Genomic DNA, 26,955 nt, shown 5'->3' with positions numbered 1-26,955 from the left:
GTCAGTCATCAAGCCCCGCATTTAATATAGAGAAAATAAATGATGGTAGAATCACAGAGAGACGTATAATAAACAGAATATACCGGAATTTAGACCTGGAGAGACTCGACAACAGCAGGTCATGAAGGAAGTCTAAATCCATCTCTGAGTCTTTCTTCCTGACACACACACACGCAGATACACACCCACATGCGCTTGTACCATGGCGAAGGTAATTTGCTGCATTAGGCTGTCTGATAACACACGTCCACTGAGAGTTAGGGAGCGATTTAACGGACATTGCTCACACCAATTAGAGTGACTCAGCCTGGCAAACGCTACGGAGAACAAGTGGATGGCGGCACTGTCAACATGCGTGCACTCCCACACACACACACACACGCAGAGGAGTGACGTGCTTCACTGTCGCTTTTGTGATTAAGTGCACGACAATGGTCCATTTAGATAATCCCTCCCTGTCAGCACTGTCAGGCTAAGAGAGAGAGAGAGAGAGAGAGAGAGAAGGAGAGAGGGAGTGAGGCATCCCATACACTCTCTCACTCCCTCATTAACATACACGCTGGGCTATAAAAGCCAGAATAGAACGAGCTGAGGGAATGACCAGCCCCGAGCCAGAGCCAGAGCCGGAGCCAGAGCCGCTCCGCGTCCAAGCCCGGAGCGACATGCCGTCTCTGGACAGAGGGAGAGAGAGCCGTAGACGACGGCGCCATGCGAGGGAGGGTGCACAAAAGGATTTTTATTTGCACACCCATTGTAGGAGTCAAGCCCCGGAGAGCACCTGATTCATTTCTTCTTGAGGGCTATTAATCTTTTTCAAGCACCAGAATCACTTTGCCTCTCAGGAAGGGGAGAGGAGATTGAGTTTTCTATTACAATCAACCACAGGCGGCGTATTGGTAGGCGAGGGGCTTCGTCCACCGTGTCCTTACAGTCACCTTCCCGTTGAAAAACAAAAACAAGGAAGGAAACACATTATCCCATTAGTGAGATCATTTTAGAATTTCAATTCATGGTGGAGGAGCAAGGTCACAGTGAATGTACTCCTATTATAGAGCTTCATCTTAAGTAGATACCCTATGATTCTCTCTCTCTCTCTCTCTCTCTCTCTCTCTCTTTGCAGTCTGCAGATGTTTCATCATCCAGTGCTTCTCATGGTCCCATTCTTTAGCTCTTCTATGCATAGACAGATGGGATTTTCAGTCCCGGTTGACTTTTATTACACTTTTAATTGCTGGTGGCATCATTAAAAAGGTAGTAGATGCATTCTGCTGGCAATTCACCCAGATCATTCTTGAACACATTACACAAGCGTCGCAGACCCCTGAGGGTCAAAGGCCGTGCTCGCTACAGGAGTAAGAGGCTGATCTATCAAATCTAAGTCAAAATAGAACATGCACATCCCATTAATTACTGCCTTGTATAATTTATCAGTACATTCATTAAACTGCGGCCTACTTCCTTGAAAAATGTCCGGCGGTGCAGGAGTATTAATCGCAGAAGAACCGAGTGAAGTGTCGAGCTTGGCCGCAAATCCCCCGGTCAGGCTGTGCTATGGCTGTGCTAATGGGGGAATATGGAGACCACTTTAAGATGAAAAACGGCAATGAAGCCCGGTGTCACTTAATCAATGTGAAACCCCAGCGGGAAGAGGATAGCACAGCCTGCAGGGCCAAACCGCGCTCACACTCAAGTCCACGAAATGAAGGGGGTTTTAAATGTGCCGACCCTCCCAGTGTAACTCATCTCAGTCACAGGGATGATGGCGCTTTCTCCCACGGGGGTGTTTCAAGGAGCCGGCCTCTTCTTGGGAGGTGCTTAACAACACCATCCATCTCCGTAACACAATATTACAGACACCGCCTACCTAAGGAGCCATCATCACCAGCGGGTCCTTTGCTGCCTTCAGTCACACAGGATGAAATTCCCCTGGAAAAGCCGGCGGCAACACTGCGGCTCACTCTACCCTTATCTGATTATGAGCTTGGGGGATCACAAGCCCTGACAAAGTTGTGCAAATCTGGATCATTTCCAATTCTTCCTTTCCTCCTAAAATTATAGTAATCACACATTAAACTATTTCACAGCAATGACGTTTGTCCAAGCAAGATGTGGATATTCTGGTGTTTTTCCACTGCTCGTGCATCGTACCTGAGCAGCATAGAACCGTAGCAGACGCACCCTAATGGTTTGCATGACTCTAATGTATAGTGATCAGACAAGAGTAAAGCTTTGTCATTTTCACTTATATTATGACTTTAAACAGGACCAATAGCTCTTCTAAAGCAGGAAGTTTAAATTGCAGTACAACAAACACAGCAGAGAAGCTAAATAGTTGAATTTACAAAGTGTTGCTCTCCTAACAAAGTTCAATTTGGGAAACCACAAGATACTTTCAATGTTTGTTATTGCATGCATAACCTAAATATTTGCATTGTTGAAGCAATTGGGTTCCATAAGGGTCCATTCAAATGCCTATGGACTCACCAATTATGTTGCAGCTTCGAAAAACAATAAAGTCATCAACCTATTTAGGAAGTAATTTCCCTGAAAATTATCAAATTTTGTCAAATTGCCCGCTGCGACTGCATGCACGCTCCTCGGTGGCTCCTCTGAGCCTGTCAGAGTGGCAGTTTGTCTCTGCTGGCCCTCTGCTCCTCTATCTCTTGGCTGCCTCGGGCCCTGGGGTGCTCTTATCTCTCAAACAAACAGCTCCTGTGCTGTGGCTTCGCTCGCAGCCCTCATCTATCTGCCTGACATGTGCTTCCTTGTTTGTTTTCTCTCGCCTGCTAGACGCAGCCGATGATATTGAGCCGTGTCGACGGCGCTCCTCTATTCACGCCAGATGAATCAATCACTCCTGCGTGCTCCAAAGCTCTCTTTAGTGCCGACAGAGTCTTTCCCACTTCAATCAATGCTGCGGCTTTAGTAAGGAGTTAGCGCTTTGCCTACAATTTATTAGGAAAAGAATAGCTGCCTCAAAGTGCCTCTGCCAAGCACTTTGGCAGAGTGATATATAGCAATGAATGGTGACAAATGCTTGTCAGCTTCCTGGAATGACACGCAGTGTTGCTCATTTGAACCTAATGTGGATAAACAGATTGTATTTGCTAATATGGATAAAGGTCAATAGAAACATACGTGATTCTGTGATCTCCACCTCAGTAAACGCTTTGTTAAGACAGAGTCCATGTATTTGTAGTGAGTATTAAGGTTACACGGGCAGAGTTTGTGCTGCTGCTGCTTGACAGGAAATGATAGACAACACATAGCATGTATATATGTAACAGGAGCTTTATTGATGCATAGCAACTTCAATTATACACAAAATACTATTCATTAGAATAGGGTTAACATAGAAAAAGTTGAGCTTGGTATTATTCAAAGCTGCAGAAATATAGCTGCAAAATAAATCAATGCAATGACAAAAGTAATCAATCATAATTCTGACAGGTTGGTGAACACTGACAAATTTCCATGATTTTCACACAAAACCTCCATTGTGGCATTTTACACCGTTTCTACCCAATGAAAAAATTGAGTGTGGTAAAAAAAACAACATAAACCTCAAGTAACATAAACGATACAGGCGTCATGATTTGATTGGTTATTCACATGTACATCAACTTTGGAGAGTAAGTTTCCTGTGACATTCAGGTGTAATCATGCAGGAGAGTATTGTCATTATATGTTCTGTGACATGCAAGTTTGTGTCCATGAGAAACCCACAGATGACCCGGGAACACTTTGTTATTATTGGTGACATGCATCAACACCAGAGTCTCATCCAATGATAGTCGATGGAATTGTAAATTATCAGCAGTTCATACGAATACTTTTTCTTTTCATCAGAATGCAAACGATTAAACAATACCTTTGATTAAGCCCGTGATGTTTCCGGGATTTCCGTGAACGCATGACCCCCGTTTCTACACGATGTAAGCAGCGATCACCAGCTTCACTGAGCTCACCAAGCAGCCAGGTGTCTTTTACCAGCCGCAAACTTTCTATTAGCCCAGCACGTCACTTTCATGGAGATCTTCCTGTGTGTGAACGATGAGCAGAGGGTTCCTGCGAGGACTCGGCTCCAGGAGGGTCCTGCTTCCCGTCCCCGACGGCGACCCGGTCGACGCCGCAGCGGTGGGAGTCTGGGAAGCGTCTCTGTCTGCTGGAGGAGACGGCTGAGAGATTCTCAGCTCCTCCGCCATTTGCTCCCCCAGCTCCTGGATCAGCTGACGGCAGCCGACTGAGGCTTCAGGTTTCCCCTCCACTGATGTGACAGCGCTCAGGGGCTCCTGGGGGATGAAGGTGGGTTGGAGCTGGAGAGGGTTGGCCTTAGCTGTCTCTCCTCCTCCTCCTTTCCCTCCACCTCCTCCATCAGTACAGTTAGTGCTGTCGTGCCCCTCAGCCTCAGATTCCTCACTGTCATCAGACGAGTCGCTGCTGCTACTGCTGCTGCTGCTGCTGTCACTGGATTCGCTGCTGCTGTCGCTGTGGGATGTCGAAGCGCTCCTGGAATCTCCTTCCTCTTCCTCCACCATCATCGCCGCCTCTTCCAGCTCGTCAAGCTCCAGCTCCAGGTCTTTCTTCTGCACGGAGGCTTTTTGTAACGCATCAGCCAGGGCCGACACCTTCCTGGATCTGTGCGGGCGGAAAAAGGAGAGGTTTGATGAGGAGGTGGAGGCGACAAGTTAGGAGGTCGTACCATCGTGTTTCCGCTTCATCAAACATCCAACTCCAACTCCAGTTCTACTCAACAGAGCTGCTGCTGCTGCTGCGAGCTGACTGACCGACTGCTCTGCGTACTAAAGACATAGCCACAGGATAACCATCTACAAATCTAACACCCATTAACCAAATCCCATTCTCATCTGAATACTAAGTAGACTGCAATTTGAAGCGGCGCGGGGGGCTCAATGAAATATGGAAATATGGATGTTTAATAATGTAAGAAGATGAGCGGAGCCGATACATGTGCGGCGCTCCTCTCCTCCCCCACTGCTGCTCTCCCTGCACAAGGCGATAAGAGACTGAGAAGGATTACAGAGAGAGAGAGAGAGAGAGAGAGGGAGAGAGAGAGAGAGAGAGACGACCACCCCTCCTCCGCACTCCACATTTGCAAACACACACTTTCACCTCCACTTACTGCGAGGCTAAGCGCAGCGATTCTGCTGTGCAGCCAGAGCGAGGAGGGGAGGAGGGGAGGAGGGGAGGAGGGGAGGAGGTGCCGGCTAGAATCTGTTGCAGGGTATGAAAGCAAGCAGAGGAACGCCGTTTACACTTTGTATATGGCAACTAATTGTATCAACTGTTTTCAATGGGTTTGTGAAGACACACACACACACACACACACACACACACACACACAGTCTGATGTGCGTGTTAGTGCCTTTGGTATCTGGCCTCGTCATTTCACTCAACAATGGGCCTTTGGAGGGAGAAGCAGCACCGGCACGCTGCACGAATAAATCCTGCAGACGAGAAGCAGCTCAACCTTAAATGACCAAGCAGACTGCAGCTCCGCACAAAGCCCCGACTGCAATACAGTCAATAAAAGTCTGGGGCGGAGAAAAAGCTCTGACGCTCCGGCCCGGGAGATAAATGTCTTCAGAGATAACGATTAAGAGATGGGCCTCATAAAGCAGTATATTAAACAATGTTCCCATCCCGGAGATTCCACTTTTATAGATGTGTGTAAGAACAGACAAGACAACAGCGAGCGGCTTTTATTGCTGATGAACGTCCTCCTACAAAAGCCTTCATTTATGTAAAGCCATCAGATTGCTGAGAGGCCCCTGCCTGAGCATTATTCACGCTGGGAATGCCCGCCATGCTGCCAAAAACTTGAGTGGTGGCTATTCGCCCCCCCCGCCCCGACCCCCACACAGCGCGGTCGAGGCGTGTGTGCCGCCCCCATCGCCATGGTGATTACGAGCTGACCTCTGTGGGTCACCGCGATTCAAACTACGTCCATTCAGGGAGGGATAAAGTGTGTGTGTGTGTGTGTGTGTGCTGTGGTGGTGGTGTTGGTTGGTGTGTGTGTCTTCCGCTGCGATTCACATTTTCACACTCGGCTCCTGTTGCCCTCTCTGGCCCAATTAACCCGCTGCTGAGCACCGCGGCGGCTCCTCATTACCGTGCAGCCTAATGAGCTCCCTGTGTTGGGGAGGAGAGCATTCATGGAGCCGGCGAGAGCGAGAGAGAGAGAGAGAGAGAGAGAGAGAGAGAGAGAGAGAGAGAGAGAGAGAGAGAGAGAGAGAGAGAGCCCACGTATTCATTTAGACTCTCAGGAGGGACTGTGTAAACAGATCTAGTTGTGCTGTATCAAGTGGACCCATGTTCCCCTAAATACACTGGGAAATGAGTGTGTGTGTGTGTGTGTGTGTGCGTGTAGGGGGGTCGGGTGTGTGTGGTAGAATCCCCTTTTCCCACATTCACCTTAATCCCCAGCAAATGCTCTGCGTCTTCACGTTGGCATATTGTGAAAACAGAAGCCAGGAGCCGTCCTTTCTCTTCTCTCCACTATTTGGCAGCTTGCCAGCTCGCGGCGGCCCAGTAAGGTTAGTGGGAATCGTTGCCCCGGCTCCGGTTGGCATGAAAGCGGCCAACGATCAACGAGCGAGCGACAGGTTACGGCACTGTGTGTGTGTGCGTGTGCGTGTGTGTTTTACATAAAAGGCGACAGGAAATCCCCCCAAATCATGACCCGAGGGCACGACGTCTCATCCCCAATGTGCTGAATCCAAAGCCGGTTTCCCATTGAGCGGACCCTGGAAATGCATGTAAATAAGGTTTTGTGGCACTGAAGATCTTTCCAGAAAATGTCAAACGTCACAAACACCTTGTGACAGGATGCTGCAGCTGTAAGTCTTGTATAACGTCTAGATTCCGATTGATTCCGTGCGTTTCTGCGGCTGAATGGCGTTCTCGCCTTCACTCACAGATTTCTGTCTGCGTCTCAGGACACGACTGGGTGGTCTCTCCGCTCGATGGACAAAATCAAACCGGGGAGAAATCTTTCCGACGGCTGGCGTAGCGAGTCTTGAACACGGTCACGCCGGGACCGTAATCAATTCACGCTCGATGAAATTCCATCCCCCGAGCGGCAGAGAGCCAAACGCATCCAGGATGTATTCCGTCCCCACTTCTACCTGGAGAACCCAGCTCACATCCCCATTTTTTAAAACACCACTTTCTTTGAAGAGACTGACAAATTGGCTCGGGGGGGCGATTTCAAACAATACCAACAGGATATCAGGACGCTAATTTAACCTCAACTGGCGAACTGTGCCGCCTGCGTGGAGCCTGCTTTTGGTTCCAGGCTCCATAAAAACCCATGTGAGAGCTTCCTGTAGCAGAGCCGCAGCAGAAGAGCCTCCTGCAGCACAGCCACTTCAAAGACGGCCCTGTATTCTCTTTCCCCCCGTGGGAAGTCATTATTGAGTTAGCATTGGAGAGGCGCGCTTGTTTTCTCTCCCCTCCCTTGCTCTGTGGTGGGAGAAGCGAGGCCTGCGGTGAATACAAAGCCTCCGTCCAGGAGGGGGAGGGATAATGTTGTACACAATCCAGTCATTACTACACCGCTGCTGTGGCTCGCCTTCATTAAACCGAGGAGGGGTGGCTCTTTCAAAGTGGGAAAACTTTCGGCGAGACAAAGGCGCCTCCATCTGCCAAAAATCTTTAGATGAGGACGAGAGAGAGAGAGAGAGAGAGAGAGAGAGAGAGAGAGAGAGAGAGAGAGAGAGAGAGAGAGAGAGAGAGAGAGAGCGGAAGAAGAGCGTTTTTTGAGTCGGCGCTTAATTACAGTCTGACATTTCTTTCATCGGGCCCGTGATCGTTCAGAGAGCGACTCGTTCAGAGAGCGACTCGTTCAGAGAGCGACTCGTTCAGAGAGCGACTCGTTCAGCGCGCCTCTGCTCTTCAAAACATGTCAGATAAAGCTCGTGCTCAGATGTAGAAATCTTTGTAAGACGAGCGCCGACACTTCCTTCGGCTCGAGCCGCGGATGAATCGCTCGCTCGCCCGCCCGCCGGAGGGGATAAAAGCCGAGGCGACGGCTGAACCCGGGACGGCGGTGATCACCGGCTGTCACGGATATGTTTACTGAAAACGTCTTTATCAAAGCTCAAGATAGAGATCGATACATACATGAAGGGGACGTTCCACTCACTTACTGCACAGCCTGCGTCACAAACGTTTGCTGAGTGCACTATTTAAAGGTTTTCTCCTGGGTGGGAGCAGAAGCGGGAAGGCGTGAGAGAAGAATCACGCCTCAACCAACAAGGTTCAGCTCTATTTCACACTTCATGGTCTAAGCTTTGAAGTACTGTAGAGAAACACGCGCTGGTCAAACTTTCTTAACAAATCCGGCGTTTGTTCTGGGCTCAGGAAGCTCTCAAGATTTCAAAAGATGTTTTTTTCAAAGATTCAGATTGGGCCGGCTCCTCTATTCAGCTTCGGTTCGACATTAGAAACCGCCGTTCCATCTCCAGACACAAACCTCCAGGTCTCAGTCCTTCTGCCATCATGGAGGACGGAGATGGAAGGGGGCCGTCTGAACGCTTCCTCCGTGGATGCAGCAGTCCTTCAAGGAGCAGCAAAGGGCGGCGAGTTAAAGCGATCGTCTTACGTCTGTGTTTAAGTCGAGCCTGTGTGCTCAGACAAATAGCTGGAGAGGCCTCACGCCGAGAGGAAATCTGTACTACATTTGCGTCTTTGTTCCTCCCAGCGGGGGCCTCTAGGATCTCCACCAGCGCCGAGGCTAACATCAGATAGAGCCGCGCTATTATCTGTTTCAAAGCCTGGAGGACACACACACTTGACAGATGAGTGATGCCGTCTGGTAATAGCGGGGACGTCCTTCAACCAGCCCAGGGAGGGAAGGCTCACTGCTGTGACGCCGTGTGGAGGTTTTCAAACGTTCGCCATTTCTGTCTAAGTGGCGTCCCGATGTCTTGAGACTGAAATCTGCGACAACCGCTCGAGCTGAAGACTCGCAGGAAAAACAGGAAAGAGGAGGAAAAAGTCTAAACAAAAACAGTTGTTGCTGTAGAACGTGTCTTGTGATGTCATCGGGGCTCTGCGCTCGTTTCTCTCCGTGTGGTTTTCGCTGCACTTCCTCCCAGATCACCGGGGGAATTTCCTTTCATCTTCACAGCTACACAACCAGAAACGGCTACGACTTTAAAAACAGGCTTTTTTTTGTGGACGCCTCCAGTCTCCCTGAAGGTTTCCCCCCCTCTAACACACTCGCGTGATTATCACATCACCTCACACATCAAAAACAAGCCGAGCGACACCTTTCGCTGTTAACGCCCCGAGATCGAGGCGCTGCTGCGAGAACTCGCAACAAATCTCCTCGCCGGCGCACGTGTGTGTGTGTGTTTGTGTGTGTGTGTGTGTGTGATCCGAGCTTCAGTTGCGCCACTCAGTACATCCACATGAATGTTTATCTATTTCATTTAACCTTTAACCCTAATACACTGATTGAGGGAAATTGATGGAATCCACTGAGCGGCAGTAAAACGGAAACTAAAACCTGCGTAGCCGATGGGATAACGAGGGTCAATCGGGGAGACATGAACTGAGATGAACTGAGATGAACTGAGATGAACTGAGATGAACTGAGATGAACTGGCCGGTCTGACGTGGCTGCAGATGGGGGGGGGGGGGGGATGGGCGCTGGAACACAAAGCCACAACACACAAGTGCACTCCCAAAGGCGGGGTTTTTTTTTTCTTTGGACCACGGGCCTTGGCTGACACGCTGACCCCCTGCGGGGTTTGACCTCCTGACCCCTAACAAAGTTCCACCAGATGCATTCCGCCGCGGGGGAGCTTGCAGGCGGAGCGGCGGACACCTCTCCTCTCCTCACCGAGCATTGTCGCCGACACAATGCAGAGGGATGAATGAGAGGAGGCAGGAAGGGAGAGAGAGTGAGTGAGAGAGTGTGGGCGAGTGTGTGAGTGTGTGTGTGTAGAAATCCGCAGGGGCTGTTTCAGAGTCCAAATATAAAGGGTTTGGTCTGTGAAAAAAATAAACAAACAGAGAACCACCGCCGCTTCATTTCTGGCAGCCGCCGTTGTTGTCATGCAGAGTTGCACACGTTTTTTTCCCCCCGCCTCCTTTGGACGGACGCTACGCCCATTGTTTTTGCAGACTGCTCACTTCACACCTACCATTGACAATTATCAGAGTCCGGCCATTCAGCTGTTGCATACGCAGGGAAGCTCAGTCCAATCCAGCCCTCCTCCCGCTCATACAGCTCATTTTTTGTTTCCCAGCGAGTGCGAGCGCCCGATTCACGCGTCCTGCAGGGAAAGTCGCAAACTCGCCCTCCAACAACAAAAACTAAAAGAGTAGAGACGCTCAGATGGAACTTCTCGTCTTCCCGCTAATGACTTCACGGGGAAATACGAGTCTCACCTCGCTCGCCTCCTCTCAGACTAACCCCGCAGCAGAATCGCTCGCTCGCACGCACGCCGGGTTTTTTTGCGGTGAAATCTAATTGACCCACTTAATGATTGTGAGGCAGACTGACGGGTGGCAGGGCGGGTAGGTAGGTGTGTGTGTGTGTGTGTGTGTGAGGGAGGGAGGAAGAAAGTTCTACCCTTTTGATTCAACCGAGGTGCAGTAACACAACACCGGCCTGACCGTCTTTGTCTAAGCTGGCCGCCGTGGATCTACACTGGCCGCTCTCCAAGCCCAAGCCTGATGAAGGGGTAGAAAAGGAGGAAAGACAAAGACGATAGACGACGAGGAGACGAGGGCTGTTCCTTTGGCGTCCAACAAGCTCTGCGGGGGATTTGGCTCGGGCGACGACCTTCAAACGCGCACGCTCCCGCCTAATGGACTGGAGAGGCTCGCTGCTCCGTTTGGAGGAATTCTCTACGCGAACCATTGGGAGATAATTAGGACCTGGATGGGTTTGTGAGGGAAGTTAACACGCGTGTGCACGAGAGGGAAGCGTGTGGATTTCTGGAACGCTGACGGCCGCATCAACAAAAAAAAAAAAAGTTACACATCTCGGCAACGATACAAGCAGCAATTTGTGCGAGGTTGACGTTCACTCCCGACAGTGTGTGTGTGTGTGTGTGTTAGTGTGTGTGTGTGAGTCATGCAGAGGGGGGGCCTGCGCTGTGGCTTAAATCACTCTGAAGTCTTTACGAGGCTGTAAATTTGAGACCGATGTCTTTGCAGTCACAGGAACTTAAGGAGTAGAAATGCATGTGGGACGCAGAAGATGAAATAAATCAGGCGACGCGCCCGCACCCCCCTCTTCCCCCCTCCTTACCCCAGCCCGCACAGCCAGAAAACATCTATTAATCGGCGTGTCTATCATCGTGCGACTGATCGCGTCTGCCTCGTCGGCTACGGCGGCACTGACAAGATAGGGGGGGATTGCACCGGGGGGGTATAGATTACATCTCATCTTACCGCCCGGCTCCGAGAGACGACTCACTTAGAGAGGATGACAAATCCTGCACGGGGGAATATCTCGTGCCGAGGGAAACAACGCGTACGCAATCTGTCATCAAACCTGTCACACACACAAAAGGGGCTGCCACAACAAAACACATGTATGATAGCGGAGGTCGGTTTATGGAAAGCGCGATTGTTCCGGCGCTCTTGGGCTCCACAGCGATGCCCAGATCTCCAATGCTGCTGCGCATTCCGAGTGTAGAGCTTCTTCTATTCGTACGTGGGCCCATATAAGGATGCTTGTTTCAAAATAATGATGACATTTCGTGGAACGTCTAATGAGCACGGACAAGAAGATCCAAGCTGACGACGACAACAATGTGATCCCAAGTAGTAGGAGAGCTCGGAATCTTAAGTCAGGGGAGGTTCTGCCGCTCCGCACGTCTCTCTGTCTCTCACGATGCTTTGCTCATCAACAGGAGAAGGAAATATAAGAACAGAGAAGGGAGAAATATGACAATTCAATCACTTGTCAGCGCGGGGAGAACACGGGCTAATCCATTTAATGATCGATGCGGGGGTGTAGTGGGAGTCAACGCGTTAGGTCACGCTGACATTTAGTTCCAGCGTACGAGGACGAGGGAGAAGAGAGGAGGAGGAGGAGGAGCAGGGAGGGGAGGGCAAGTGAGGTGAACGGGAAAGCAGGGTTTTAGTGCCACACGGCGGTTTCGCCTCCTTGACTGGGGCTCAGCAGAGACTGATTGAGTTTTTCAGGGGGCTGACAGAGACTCGGCAGCTCTGTGTGCTTACAGAGTAGAACAAAGAGCTTTTTAAAAGTACGGGCATGTCTTCGCTCTGGTCTTTGTCTATTGTCTTCGCTGATCCTGATCCCAGCCACTGATTTGTCTCATCCCTTAACAAGCGGGTCTCCGTAGCGTTGGTGCTCCAGCAGAATTCAGACTTCTGCCTGGAAAAATGTAGAAATGAGAATGCGAGGGGGGGGGGGGGAGAAAAAAACACTAAATCCCTGCAGACCTTTTATCGTGTCTGCATCTGGGCGCTGAGCCTACAACATCAGGCACACATTTTTCAACTGGGCTTTTTCCAGACGAGCACACCACTTGGCTGAACCCTGGCCAAGAGTAAAACAGAGCTCATTACTGAGTAATGTGCTCCAAGGCTCACATTTGAAAATGTGCAAGTAATTGTAAAATATGTAGTAGGGGGGCGGAGAGAGCCATCAAACCCAACGTATATCATTTGGGAAGAACGGGCACGTTTGGTAAAGTCAGGTTAGACCCACGGAAGACGCACCAGCAAGACCAACATTCCAGACGAGGTGAAAGTAAGCGCGAGGAGCAGCGTCTGGATGTTTTTTCTGACGCGATGTAATGCACACAACAGAAATGACCTCGTTTGTTGCCCTGTGACAAATGACTCACTGGCTCTCCTCTAGAATACTGATGCATCCTTGGAGCTGAGGAGCGCTTCCCCTCGGCTGTGGCGGTAATTATCCGGGGCCGGGGGTCTGCGTGTGTGTGTGCGTGGGTCTGCGGCGGTGTTTTCATGAGCTTGTGAACTTACTTGACCCTCTGGATCCAGATGCAGTAGTCGGTGATGTACAGGTCGTTCAGTATGTAGGCCGGGTCGTTCTCTCGGAAGACTTTGTGAACGTCCAGCAGGCACTTCAGGACACACGCTCTCCCTGTGTGCAAACATGCGGCGGACAGACAAATGGAAAAACACTGTTATTCACACTCGGCATTAAAGATGACAACGTACTCCGCTCGCTGGCGGACGCAGAGTGCTTCTAAAGGCTCGCAGTCACTCTTCCAAACATAAAAGCCGAGGTGCGAGATCAGAGGAGACTTCAAGTGAGCTGTGGAGTAATTTGATCCATATTGTTTGAGAAAGCGTTCAGGGTTAAAAGAGAAAGTGGCTCATCGAGACAAAAAAGGCCGTCTCGCTTTCTGGCAGTTTGTGTCATTTTAATGGCAGCTGTGCTCGATCACTCTGTCAAAGACTCGTCGCTCTCCTGCAGCAACAGTGGGCGTCTTTGATGATTTTCCGCAGGATGGTGCGGCCTGAAAACGTATCAGAGTTAAATGACTACAATAAGTCTGTTGATGTTTTCACAAACGCGGTTGCCGACACGATTCGCAATGTTTGTTGCCTGCGTGTTAATTCTCTCTCAGTGTGGCAATGAATTTGAGGACAAAGGACAAAATGCAAAGGCAAACCCCCGGGTCAGTGGCAGACGAGTCACCTCAGTATTTAGAACAGATGGCTTCACGTCAAACTTTCAGATTCTCAGAAAGTTTCTTTAGTGTTTGCTCACAGCGGCGTCATACTTGGAAGAGGTATTTCTGTTGAATCTGTGGGAGACATTTGTGAAGCTTCTTATGACATTTTCAGGGATAAAGCAGTTGCAAAAAAAAAAAAAAAAGTTTCAAATCTCATGCAAGTCAAAACCAAACTGATGTATTCACCACTGTCAGAAGCGATTACCGTCTGCGGTGCTGTGGCTTTGCCTTACATCCCAGAATACACTGCTGCATAGTAACACAACATGCAGAGAAGACTTGTTTGAGTTGTACGGCCAATAAGGGCCGCGACTGTAATCGAGATTCTATTGATTTTGCCGCCTAATCTGCCTTAAAACAAATACCCGGAGCTTTAAGGACGGCAGCGCCTTCTCTAGAATCAACAGATCTATAGCAAAGAAAAAAATATTGTTGAGGACCTTCTGTTTATTCAAATCACCCACTGTTCAACTCCAGGCCCGAGGAATTTGACACGACAGTGCTTCGGCTTGATTTTAATGCATGCAAATACAAACATGGAGTGAAATATGCTCACCAACGGCCCGGTGCAGAGTTGGTGGCCTAAGCGAGGAGCGCGAGTGGAACTTGCTAAGTCTGAACATCTGCAGGGGGAGAGTAACGTGTGTCCAGAGTTGAGCTGCCGGGGACGGCGTGTAAATCCATTTCAGCTGCACGGATTCTCAAGGAACGATCCGATTATCAAGTTATCAATCTAATCTAATCCAAGCAACGGCAGCAAGTCCGACCCCCCTGAGACTGCAGACATACGAGCACATGCCTTTCATTTTCCATAAAACCTGGACAGTCGGATAAGTAAATAAATATATAAGGCGATTATAAGAAGAAACAGATTTCCATGTATGTGAATTTGACTGAACGAAGAGAGCGAGAGCGAGAGAATCTGTATGCTGCAATTAACTTGTTATAGATATTTGGAGATGAATTAGATTTTAAATTCATTTGACAGTCAAATCTGTAATATCAACAAATGAACAGATGAGAGCTACTGATCATGATGCGTGTGTGTGTGTGTTACATGGATTTGTGGTGGACATGTGTGATGTGAAAGCTTTTGAAATGCACCGCAAAGCACGATGCCAACGACGCACAATCATACCGGGTGACTCGTGTAGTAGAGTGGAGAAGTAGCCAAATTACCCCAACGCCTCTCCCTGGAATCGGGCGTATAAATAGCCCTCATGTAGCGGCCAACACTGCACTGAGGGCAGGAGAAAACCATCCTCTCCTCCTCCTCCTCCTCCTCCACAGAGCTGGTTGGCAGAGTCCACGCAGAGACATTCCAGCCCAATCAAAACAAACAGCGCACTCGCACCGAGGAAAACCTTAAACAAACATTTGGTTCTCATTTAAGCATGGGGATGGTTTGCAGGGAACGGGGGGAGACTCTGCTTCCAACTCCGGGTTTCGGATCACAAAAGCCAAAAAAAAAGAAGAAGAAAAAAAAAAAAAACACACTGCTCATGGCATCTCCGTCTGAAGTTTGGACTCCAGCTTGAAAATTTGTCCGTCAAAGGAAAGCAGAAGAAAGAGCGCTGTCTCCTAACGCAGTCGGCGTTGTTCCTCGATCTGGGACGCCCATGACAAGTGTGGAAGATGTGTGAATTAAACTAGAGCAGATTTGCCCGCTGAATGGAACTGAACGGACACTTAAATTATAGAGTAGCCGCTCCGTTCGCTGCTGCTGAATGAACAGGTGCAATGATAGGTGTGAAGCCGGCGCGCCTGACAAATTACCAAAATTGCAAGGGCAGACGAGTGAAGGGGCTGAATTTAACGCTCAAGAAAATGACGGGTGGAGGATCTTTGGCTTACATGACTGACAACAACTCCCGATTCTTGAGTGGTATTCGATTTGTTCTCGTCGCACCTTACAATCTGCGCTGAGGAGACGGATGGTGACGTTAGCATTGTGAGGTTTCTTGCTGCCCGAGACTCGTTTAGAAAAGCGCCGCCACTCTATCTCTCTGCACTCTTGGAAGATATCAAACTAATACAATTGAAAAATACAAGACAAAACCCCACAGGAACACAAGTTTATGCGTTTAACTCATTTTCAACCCAAATGTCAGACAGGCTTACAATACTACCAGGGACCGGGGCGACAGCGGCACCAGGAGCATTATGCATCTGTCTGATTTTGTCTCTTTGTGATGAGCTGCTGCGGGGACAGAAAAGCCGCGCAGTCCCGCCGCGCGACATCTAAAGTGCCGAGACAAGACGACGCAAATTAGCCTAGATAGAGCTCCCCGCTGACATCACAATCTACTTCTACGTCTCGCTAATCAACACACGCACAGTAGCATTCAACACGAGTCCCCGCTTTCTCTCCTCTTGTCTGGCTGCATTGCGTTCCCCACTCTGAGCAGGGTTTCCCACGCTGGCCTGGTTGTAAAGTTCTATTACTTTTTCATTACGTTCCATAAGTAGGTCAGAGTAGCTCGCGTGACCTAAAAGTTGACTTCCCCCGGATCATTTCACAGATTGTTCGATGTTCGCTGCTGCTGGTGTGTCGTTCTCTCACAATGACGTGAAACTGTAGCTGCCTGAGTGAACGCCAGTCCCCATGTAACACGGTGGAGAAATCTGTGGCAGAGGCTCATTGAGGAGCCCTTAACCTGGAATTTGGTCCGACTTGGAGGACAAATGTACCATCTCCTCCTCTCCCTGCGAGATGTTAACCCTGTTGCCCCTAGTAACAGGTGATGGGTGCCCGTTCTGTGCATGGTGCAGCTCCAGTTCTTCAGGACTGAGGTTCACCGGGGCCTGTTCCTTTGTTCTTCCCTCTTAGGGCCTTTTAACGCGTCTGCCCACCTTGAAGCTTCTCGTGTGGGGCAGTCGGTTGGCTCCTGATAGCGGCGTGTCCCCGCGGCCCTCCACACTTCCCGCCTGCAGGTCCCCCCCCGCCAGGCCCAACGCTTCACCGGCTCGTTGGTTAAATCCACTTAAGGAGGCAGGCGGAAGAGCTCCTTGAGAATAGTCGCCACGCCGCCAGCGGACTGTTCAAATATTTACCCCTGGATAACATTTCCTCCCGAGGCCTTCGCCTGCGTGCCGCCATTAACGGGTTTGTTTTCCTTAATACCTAAGAATGTTTGCTTTCAACAAACCACTTAAATGAAATGCCGAAAATTGGAGCGTTCACTCCATTCCCCTTATTCTGACAGATTAATTAGAGTGCAATACAAGGCTGAGAGGAAGTGTCCCCTCACACACATGGCAGGCCAGATTACTGAAGCATTAGAGTTCATTAAGGAAGGCCCCACTACTTATACTTCACTAATGCTTGCATCAGAAGCAAACACAAACGACAGTGCTTCTTGTACTTATCAGTTTGGGTTTCTCAGCGTCAGTCGGTTGGCCTTGGACAAAACAATTTCCAAGCTTTGAGAAGGACAAGCGAAAGCTCATTGAGGCAAACGTGTGTGTGAAGGGAGAGACTGAAGGTGAGAGGAAGGCGAGGACGTCTCTCCTCTCAGACTGACTGCTGCTTCCTTGGCTTTCCTGATCAACTCATCTTCCCATTTAATGAGGCGCGAAAATGCTAATCTGGATCTTAAAAGGCCTTTAATTTGCTGCCACTTAAGAGCGTTAAAAGTCATCACAAACTGAGTAATCTCAGCCCTCACACATCCTGACTTTGTTTACATGGCTGAGTTTCATCTATCCACAGGGGCCTTTGATTTAAAGATTACTCGGGGCTTTGAGACATCAAAGTCAACAGTCCATTCACAACTAATCCACACTTCCCACCCACAGGGGTAGAAGCCAGGCCACTCTCTTACTTAGCTGGAGGAATATTACTTTCAAACACACCCTTAAGTATGTGTGTGAAACCCTTTTGCCAGACTCTGCCTTCATGTGGGGCTGTGCATCTGTCCAGCAGCTTCAGAGAGGCAGCCTGGCGACTCTCAGGCTGTCTTCTGAGCACGTTTCACGGCATCCAGTCAAAAACAAAGAAAATCAACCTGCGTCCCACTGCTTACAGGCAGGCGGTAGTTCTCTGTGAGCATGCAAACTGCAAACCCTTATTTACATATAAAAGCATTGCCACAAAGAGAGCAGAGGGTGCTCAAAATCAATTATCGCTAATTAGAGACGAGGCCACAGTGCAGTGAAATGGATCCGCTCCGAGCAGCACATTGTTTATGTAGCGGGGTTTCCCAGTCCAACGCTGACCTACAAAGCCTGCAGAGACCACTGACTTGTTCATGTGCGCCAGGCATCTCGCCAGGCTCAAGATGCTGTGATTCAGGCTCCATGTGCCCCCAGCACAGCTCTACACCACCAACCTGCCCGTCTCTGCATTCGCTTTGAAGTATACTCCGGCCTTACCAGGGGTTAGGGTTACACATTTATGACTGTGTGTGTGAGAGAGAGAGAGGGGGAGGGGGAGTCTGGGGGCCTCACCTGACTGTAGAATCTCAGCTGTGTCTTGAATGGCTGCAGAGACCATGGCAAAGTGTCTGAAGAGGGGGAAGGTCAAAACTCTCCGTCCGAAGGACACCAGGACCTCCTGCAAAGAGCTGTACGTCTGCAAGACAGAGAGCACCACACTCACTAAAGTGACACACACATTTTTTTGCACTAATGAGGGGAAATGTCCAACACCAAGTTTGGTTAAACAGACTCATTCATTCATGAGACGCAGCACTTTTGGTGAGTAAGCAACAGCCACTCAGCTTAAAGAGATTTTTGGTTCAGGCTTGGTCCAGTTGACTTGAAAATACTGTTTCTGAACTTTTTTGGCCTAGAAGCATACAGATGTGGACCGACTCAAGCAATCTAGGAAAAAAACAAGTTTGATTCTTTTACTCATAGCTCTAAAGGGTTCTTGGCTGGATCGTGTCCAACCTGCATGCCAAGTTTCATGGAAAGACCAACAAACAAACACGAACAGACAAACAAACCGCCACGAGCGAAAACAAAGCCTCCTTGGTGAAAATAAAAAAGTTTTCGGTTCAACAAGACAACTTTGTCCCCGAAAAGTCTTGCCCTGTCTTATTGCTTCAGGTGTAAGCCAGATCCTATTGGTGTGAACCGCGAGTCACTGGCAAACTAATTACTCCCAAACAACTCCTCATTTATAGAGCCTGCAAACAGGGGCGAGGAAGTCTTAAACACCTCTGCAGCCCTGGCCTGTTAATTGCTGCTACTCTTTAATCACTGCATTAGCTCCGAGGTTCTCTCTGCACTAACGGACACGGAGCCTGGGGACAGAAAAAGAGATCTTATCCCTCGTTGCTTTCTCTTTTTTTCCTCTCCCTTGTTAAGGATGTGTTGTGAGCTCGCGGGTGCATGTCATCGGGGATCATGCTCTCCCTCAGGCTTGTTTAGCAGGAGTGTAAATAAGGTCTGCTTTTGCAAGGGGGGGGGGGGGGAACGACGACTCAGTCACACCAGCGCAGTCGACTGAGGACAAGTAAACAAGCAGAAGATGGAGGGGGAGGGGGGAGGGGGGTGCAGGGGCTGGGGATAAGGAGAACGTTAGGCACAAGCAAGGGAGACAGACAGTCGGAGAATAAAAAAGGCATGGCACAAAGGGAGAGGAGAGTGAAGGAAGGAGGGCGGCTGTACACGGTGATACAGAGACAGACAGGCAGTGAAAGACTGGAGAGGAATCTATTGTAGATCAGCAGGTGAAGCGAGGAGGAGGAGGAGGAGGAGGAGGAGGGAAGGGGGGGAAAGCTAGGGAGCCTGAGAGTGAACAAGGTGGTGTTGTCAATGGGAGTTGACAGCCCTGCTGACTGACTGACGAGCCGTAAAGCGTTACCAGGCGGGTGGAGGCTGTTCCTTACACCTTCTCCACTGCCACCGCCGCTGCTGCAGGAAAACTACAACCTCCCCCAACAAGCGACCACCTCCGAGCAGCACGGCCAGGTCCTGTTTGCAATTAGCGCCTCAGTGTTTCCAGGGTGGTCTGATTAAGAGTGTTGATCACAGTTGTGTACACGCGTTGGAATCTGATCACACAACACCGATGGGAAGAGAAGAGTCCACTTTTTGATTGATCCTTTTTTTGCATAATGCAGTGCACATGTCAACCTAATGTGGTTACAGAAGCCTGATGCATAGATGAGCTTAAACGTTTTAAGTAGAGCGAGCTCATGAGAAACTCCTCCATGGTATTTATAAAATAAAACATGAGAAATGGTGTTGTTATATAAACATATTACTGGCTCACAAGAGGTCCAGGTGTGAGCACCTTTTGACAGGTTTAATACCACTAATGAGGTGATTAGGGTCAACCCCTTCCTAAGGTGTCGGACAAGCTGCTCACACACACACACACACACACTCAAATGCTGCGTGTTCTACTGCCGTTCATACACAAGCTCAACTGATTGGCCAGTGGCAACACGCGCACGCGCACACGCACACGCACGCACACACACACAATCATTTACTGCTTCAGTTTCCGAACACCTGTCTCTGCTGTTGTGCGGGTCTCTGGTTCCGTGCCAAGTCTACCAATTATCAAGTCCCTGCAGTATACACTCAGCACACACACTGCGGGCCAGGTTTCGGTGACATGAATTGAGCAGAGTCGAGAACCACAGGAAAGTTTATTCCAGTGCAAATATCAGGGATGGAAATGTCCAGGAAATCAGCCCCGAGTCTCTAATGAGCCTTCAAACATTGATGCACTGTCAACACATTTACACAGAGCAAAGCCTGCGTGTGTGTGCAGATTCCACACGGGCACGTCCACGCGCTTGTATTCTCCCCTGGTCTTGTCAAGTCTACGATCCCTGCTGCGGAGCGAAACACACTCGCAACCTCGCCCGTAGATCCAAACAAGTTTGACTCAAAAGAGCGACGGCCGCTGCTGAAAATGGCCTTGAGCCAGGATCAGAAGCAGCTGCCAGTGGAAGAATAACAAGAGGAGGGGAGGGGGGGGGGGGGGGAGATGTTGTTATGACATTCCGACTCATTCACATTGACGACCTTTTAAAAGACACGCTCGAGTACGCGGGTGTCAATCATTCACTGCCAGATTTATTCCCCCGCATGCTGATTTTCTCACCTCTAGCCAGCAGAGCGTCCCGCTGAGTTTCCTTATCGTCCACGGAGACTCCACCTGCAGGGGAGAGGAGAGGGACAATTGAACATTAAAACATTAAAACCCCACTGTGACCTGTATAGATCAGTCCCGTCCGCTCACTGCCCTCCTGTGGCTTGTTTCGCTCTATTATTCTCAAATGGCAGAGACACAGAGACAGACGCACACACGACGAGCCACCAAACGGGACTCCCAGCTGTGGAGGCCAGATTGGGACAAAACGAAGAGTGAAGCGGGGAGGAACTGGCACTGGGTGAAGTGAAGTGTCACAGAGCAGACGGGTGAATCGGCCCTTTCCACTCCGCTAGTTAGTAACCAAAGCCCTGCCTATAAGGGAGCTCTGTGTAAGTAAAGTGTGTTATTCCACAGTTATGAAAGCAATGTTGTTGCGCTTTTGAGTCTCCAGTCTTTTGAGTAAACAAATGATAACACAACGCTGCAGAGGGCTCGGAAAAAATGACATCGTGCTGCTTTAACGTAGATAAAAAATAACAACGTTCAACACTGCAAAGAGCTGCAGCACATTTAACTCGGGTTGGATAAAAGTATGGAAAGGTTCGTCTTCTTTCCCTAATCAGACTTCTGTTCTGGCTACGAGCGATTTCAGATGAGGTATGGGAATCGTCCCGGAGTCGCTCCAGATCATTACACACCGGATGGAAATGAAATTGCTAACATATGACTTTTAAAGCTTTGTTGTCTTTGCTTTTCACAACTGTGCTTTCATCGAAGACTCCTGTAGTATTCAGTCAAACGGCGTACGACGCGTCTTTCACGATGGAATCAGCCGGCGCTCACCTACCTCGCCTCTCTGTGTCTACTGCTGTGGAAAGACACAAAGAAGCCTGAACTGAGCTCTTGGATCTGTCGGTAATCTTTTAAGGCACTGAATGAAATGGAAGGGGGTCTAAGGGATTTAAGGATAGAGTGCTTTGTCATCCGAAGCTAAGTGCTGCTCAGGAGGAGTTGTCTCTACACACACACGTACTCACAGTGTGCTCCCCCTCAGTCGAGCGCACTTCGTAGGCGTAAGCCAGTAGGACGTCGACGAGGCCGAGCCAGACGTGGTGACGGGACGCCTTGTCCAGCAGGTACGAGCGGTTGGTGAACTTCCTCAGCTGCTCCTTCTCGTCGTCGGTGAACGATACAGCTGCAGGAGGAAACTGAAGTGAGTGAAGGTGTTCGGTTTCAACTAATCACACTAAGCACTCTTAAAGGAATATGACATCATGTTGGCATCGCTCCCATAACTCCAGGTGTCCAGGAAAATCAAACATTTTGGTGATGTCATGCACAGAAGCCTGTTTCTCTGTCAACCATGCTAGTTGCTGTGTTGCGGAAGGTTCTGGAAAATCCGCCCGCAAATCTTTGAATAGTTTTTATCTCACCGCTGTTATTGACTATAAAATTAGCCCCAATTAAGTGCAAAGTAGACGGTAGTGGTAAATGCTCAATCAACACTAGTAACGGTCTCTGCGCTCAGCATGGAATCGATCCAAATATCCCAATGATTTCCCGCTCAAAGCCCTGGCTGAAATGATTTTATAATGAGCGTTCGTACGCCGAAGAAAGCCGACACTAAAAATTTTAAAAGCCGTTTAAAATGTCATTATGTTTGACGGTCAAACAGTTCCGCGCCGAGCTTTAATGGCGTCTCCAGCCGGTGAGTAGCCGAAGTTTACGCCCTAAACATGAACAGAATACTGCCCGCTCAAATGCAAAACCCAACTATTTGTTTGTCCGGGCTCCTCTGTTGCATACCTGCGTTTTAAACACATGTGCGTACGACAGTGGTTCTTGACATACACTGGAGCACAAAGGGGGCATTTGTGTTGAGCGGCTCACCTGGAGTGCAAAGGGGTCGGGGTAAATACGCAGAAGGTAAATGGATCAGGCTTTGCGCGGTGATGTAACTCTCAATTTGATCCCCGCGAGTGTGTTTTCAGGTCAATCCTGTTAAAACATTTAAAACCCTGCCGCTCCTGCGCCGGAGTGTATCTAAGCAAATTCACTAACTGTTGCCTTTTGATAGAGACATCTGCTTAATGGGGATCTATGGCAAGCCTAATGGGGCGACACAAACAGACTTCAATCCCATTTAAGCTGTCTGAATCCATCCGTGCTGAAAAGTGTGCTGGATGTCTGCAGGAACACGCTGTAACTCAACAGCTTTTTTTCTCCGGCAGCTTATAAAACAGTTGAAAGCAATTCCTCTCCCTGCATGAGGAGAGTAGAGTCCCTGCATTGAGCCCCCGATGGGCAGGAAGCACTGGTGTGTGCGGCTGTGGTGCATACACACGCACAGATACACACACGCACGCACGCACGCACACACAGGCATGCAGCGCTTCAAAATGATCTCTCTCTCTGGCTGCAGTGGGAACTTGGCTCGGCGAGGAAAGGAGATTCCTGCTGCATTACGTCAGGCTTTAGCTCCCTGCAGACGCTACCTGCTGTCCCTCGCCAGTGCAGCTGCAGCGGGAGAGCACAGCCAAGCAGAACACACACAGACACAAAGACCCAAACGCACGTGCGGGCCAGCCACATCTGCAGACTCACACACACACAGAACAGTACAGGGGTATAACACACAGTGACTCGCACGAGAACAAAAGACATTCTGCACCCACATCTGCACACAATCATCAAATAGACACACACAAAGACGAGCATGCACACGGGGATCGAAGGGATAAAAATATAAGCACAAAGATGTTTCTAGTAAGTGCTGAGACAGGACAGCGTTTCTTACAAAGCTCAAAAAAATGACGACTCTGCGCGACAGCAATTTGGGCAGCTACAAATGTCTCTCCGCTCCGTCTCCTGTCTGACGGGAGACATTCGGAACAGGGCGACGTAAAGAAGGATGTACGATCAAAAAAACAGGGGACTTAGGCGTCGTAAAAGCTGGCGAAGGCTACGAACACAACTCTGATTCTGTGATTAACTATTGATATCAACTTCTTCCAACAACTTCCCTTCCATTTTAATCAGTAACAGAGCACCCTCTCGCACGTTGGTACACGATGGCAGCCATCCATTCATTCCGAAGCCCGAGCAGTGAAGTGGGCAGGCCTTGACAGATTTACCCTCTTCCCCCTGCTCCGTGTTCATTCATTCCTGCTTTGGGGGCCAATCAATCCTAGCGGGCATTACTGCACAGTGTGGTAGGGAGGTTTATGATGATTGGAGATTAATTTCTGACTTAATTCCCCCACTTGGGAAGGTGGCCCAGGCTCTTCGCCGCTCTGCCCGGGCCCAGATGGTGGGATGGCATGGAGTAAATATGCTTCTCCAAACTCCTGCCGTGGGCTGGAAAACGCTCACAGGATTTCCAGAAGCCCGAAAGGTCAAAGCGTGACCTTGGGTAGGAGATATGGGCAACTGTGCGTGTGTGTATACAAAATGTGGCTCCAAGAGAGGAATTCAGGGTTTTAGGGAAATTTACATTTGAGCGAAGTTAATTTGTAATACGTCTTTATTACTACAAATGATGAATGAATGGATCCATATCAGTCTATTCAACAGTATGGATCCATGGAGCTGCTCCACATAAAGCTATGAGCTCAGTCGGATACAAATATGTCCCCTGTTGCATTTTTTGAATGAAAGCATTCATTTTTCTCATCTCAGACAGCGGTATAAGTAGGCTAATGGAACAACGGGGCATTTTAAGTTGGTCAACAGCATCTAAACTTAGCCGCAACAGAAGAGCACACAGGTACAGAGACAGAGCGAGCTGTCAGGTCCGTTTAGCCGGGACCAGAGTGTGAACACGGGACTCCAGTGGACAGCTGTGGCCTGTCACTATTCTGGCCTTGACACCAGAGAGCACAAAGGGGCCCGTTTCTACTTCATTAGCACTTGTGTCCACATCCATCTGTCAGCTGACATATATATCAGACTTAGCAGAGGTGAAGGGGGTAACACAAAAAAAAGAAAAGTCAAAAAGCCCACGTGGGAGCATTGTAGTCTCAAATGTTTAAAATACGACAAACTGTAAAAAAAAAAGAAAGAAAATTCACGAGTATGCTTTTAAGATTTGACAGCAGGCTGCTTAAATCTCCTATCCACCCCATTCTTCACACTCAGTAGAGGCTAATGCTATTTGACCTGTCAATCAAGCCATTAAGTTTAATTTGGCCCATTTATCCATGCCTGCGCTCCCGACTAGGGCACTCCGTCTTAGAATGCTGAATGAGGGAGAAGAGGGGAGGAAGGCAGCGCTACAGGGAACCGTAATGTCTGGCCGACTGCAGTTAATGGCCTTTGCATTGCTGACCGCAACACCTCGTCGCTGACCAGGCCCCCCTCGCGCTGGCGGGAAAACTGTCACACCCAGCAGCACGGCCTCCTGAGATAATGCTATCAGTTTAATCTAAATCCCCTCTCAAGCGTGTGACACCCCTGCGCTTAAACATAAGCTGTGGCTATGAGCCGTGTGCCTTGCTGAAGCAGTGGAGCGGAGGTGCAGGGGGAACCGGCGGGGGAACCGGCGGGGCTGTGCGCAGAGCTCCGCGGCACAATTCACGCTGTCTATCGCCGCGGCTGAGGCTCCATAAGCCGTCGCTCCCGTACCAGAGGCTGAGAGGAGAATTCGAGAGGCTCCAGTCGACAGGCTGCATATCTCACCTAAGTGTGTTAGCTATTGATTTTAGCTGGATGGGAGCTAGAAGGACAAAAGGTACTTCTAAATTAGGAAGAAAAGAGCATAATGGGAATGTATACGGATCAGACTGCTGCCATTAAGGGGTTGCCATTCAAGCAAAACGTACATTGGTCAAACAGGCAACGGGGAGCGTATTAAGGTGAGGTCCAGGTTCAGCTCTTCATAAATGTCACAGATCTGCACAGTGGAAATGGCCCGAGGTGCTTTGGCAGGAAAGCGCCAGGAGGGCAGTGCTGCAGCAGACTCTGACCTCTGACCTCAGTCTGCGAGGGGGAAAGTGAAAAGACAAATGTGTCCCTGGGGGATTGATGTAGAGAACAGAACAATGGCCGTGCCTGGCAGCCAAGAACACAGCTCCTGTTTGGAGGTTTACTCCAATTCACAGCAGCATTAACCCAGACAGGGTTTGGAATCTCTCTGGCAGTAGGAGAAGCTGTCACAAAGAACGTTGATTCGAGCAAATAACACCAACAAACAACCAGTGCCCGATCCCTCCATTGCCAATTTTTGCTGCTTCATGCCACCTCCTGGTCGCCTTCAGTTACTGCTCAACTGCTTCATTCTTAATTGCTTCAAAAAGCCAAATGATCCACTTCTACAAACAAACCTGGGATGGATCAAACCAGAAGACCTTCAATTGAAAAAAGTGCTGATTTGATTTATGATTGTCAAACCACCTTAACATTAAATCAGCTTAACAAACTTAAGCACTCCAAATGTTACATTATTTTATTTATTTCCCGGTGCAGCTTTTGTATCTAAGCTGTTTTATCCGCACTGCAGCTCTGGTGATATCATCTCTAACTCACATCTGAAGGGTTATCAAACTCACCAGCTTCTCCCTCCTGGTCCGGGGGAGGACCCAGCTCTGCCCACCACGGACGGAACTTGAGAAGCCGCTGTATCTCCTCGTCTTCAAACAAATCGGCTCTGCGGCGACAGAAGGATATCATCAGGCCGCAGGCGGGAGAGGGAAGAAGAGAGGTTTGTGGCTCTGTTTGCTTGTGTGAACTTACAGGTAGTGGTCGGAGGAGAAGATGGACGCTTCTGCTTCCAGCCGAGCCTGCCTCCTCTGTGCCGCCGTGCTACCTTCTGGGTTCTTGATATCAATCACGTCGCTCAGTTCCTCCTGTCGGGACGTTTCCAACACTGTTAAGTCTACGTCTTAAATATACAAATGTCTGATATATACAAATGAGTCTTGGGGCCTCGCCTGTAGTCTGGCAAACACTCCGGACCTCTGGTTGCCGAAGCCGTACTGCTGCAGGGCTCGCAGCTCTTCATCCGAGCGCTCCGTGTACACCTGCTGCTCAATTTGCCAGTCAAATTCTTCATCCTCGTCCTCCTCTTCGTCGTCGTCTTCTACACCTTCACCGCATGCTTTTGAAAGGTCAGGTAAGGTTAATTGCAGGATAAATGGTGCAGCGCTCAGTGCTTTCTTTGCTATGCTCTTTGCAATGGAG

At 49.4% G+C, this 26,955-nt stretch overlaps 1 protein-coding gene across 1 annotated transcript in view; it reads right to left on the bottom strand.

Moving 5' to 3' along the window:
- Positions 1–3,277: 3,277 nt before the first annotated feature.
- shq1 (SHQ1, H/ACA ribonucleoprotein assembly factor) overlaps positions 3,278–26,955 on the bottom strand; it is a 28,137-nt gene continuing 4,459 nt past the window's right edge. The window contains exons 5-12 of the mRNA XM_076141255.1: positions 26,706–26,872; positions 26,509–26,621; positions 26,325–26,422; positions 21,816–21,973; positions 20,788–20,841; positions 18,171–18,294; positions 13,003–13,123; positions 3,278–4,638 (exon numbers count right to left, since the gene is read on the bottom strand). Of these exons, the coding sequence (XP_075997370.1) occupies positions 4,008–4,638; positions 13,003–13,123; positions 18,171–18,294; positions 20,788–20,841; positions 21,816–21,973; positions 26,325–26,422; positions 26,509–26,621; positions 26,706–26,872 (1,466 nt within the window). The 3' untranslated portion in view covers positions 3,278–4,007. The remainder of the gene's footprint in view (positions 4,639–13,002; positions 13,124–18,170; positions 18,295–20,787; positions 20,842–21,815; positions 21,974–26,324; positions 26,423–26,508; positions 26,622–26,705; positions 26,873–26,955) is intronic.

The sequence above is a fragment of the Genypterus blacodes genome, unplaced genomic scaffold, assembly GCF_046128005.1.
Source record: "Genypterus blacodes isolate CSIRO-AG114 ecotype Tasmania unplaced genomic scaffold, CSIRO-AGI_Gbla_v1 ptg000017l_1, whole genome shotgun sequence".
Taxonomy (NCBI): domain Eukaryota; kingdom Metazoa; phylum Chordata; class Actinopteri; order Ophidiiformes; family Ophidiidae; genus Genypterus; species Genypterus blacodes.
Note: the sequence above shows the minus strand (reverse complement) of the source record. Positions and strands in the feature narration are given on the sequence as shown.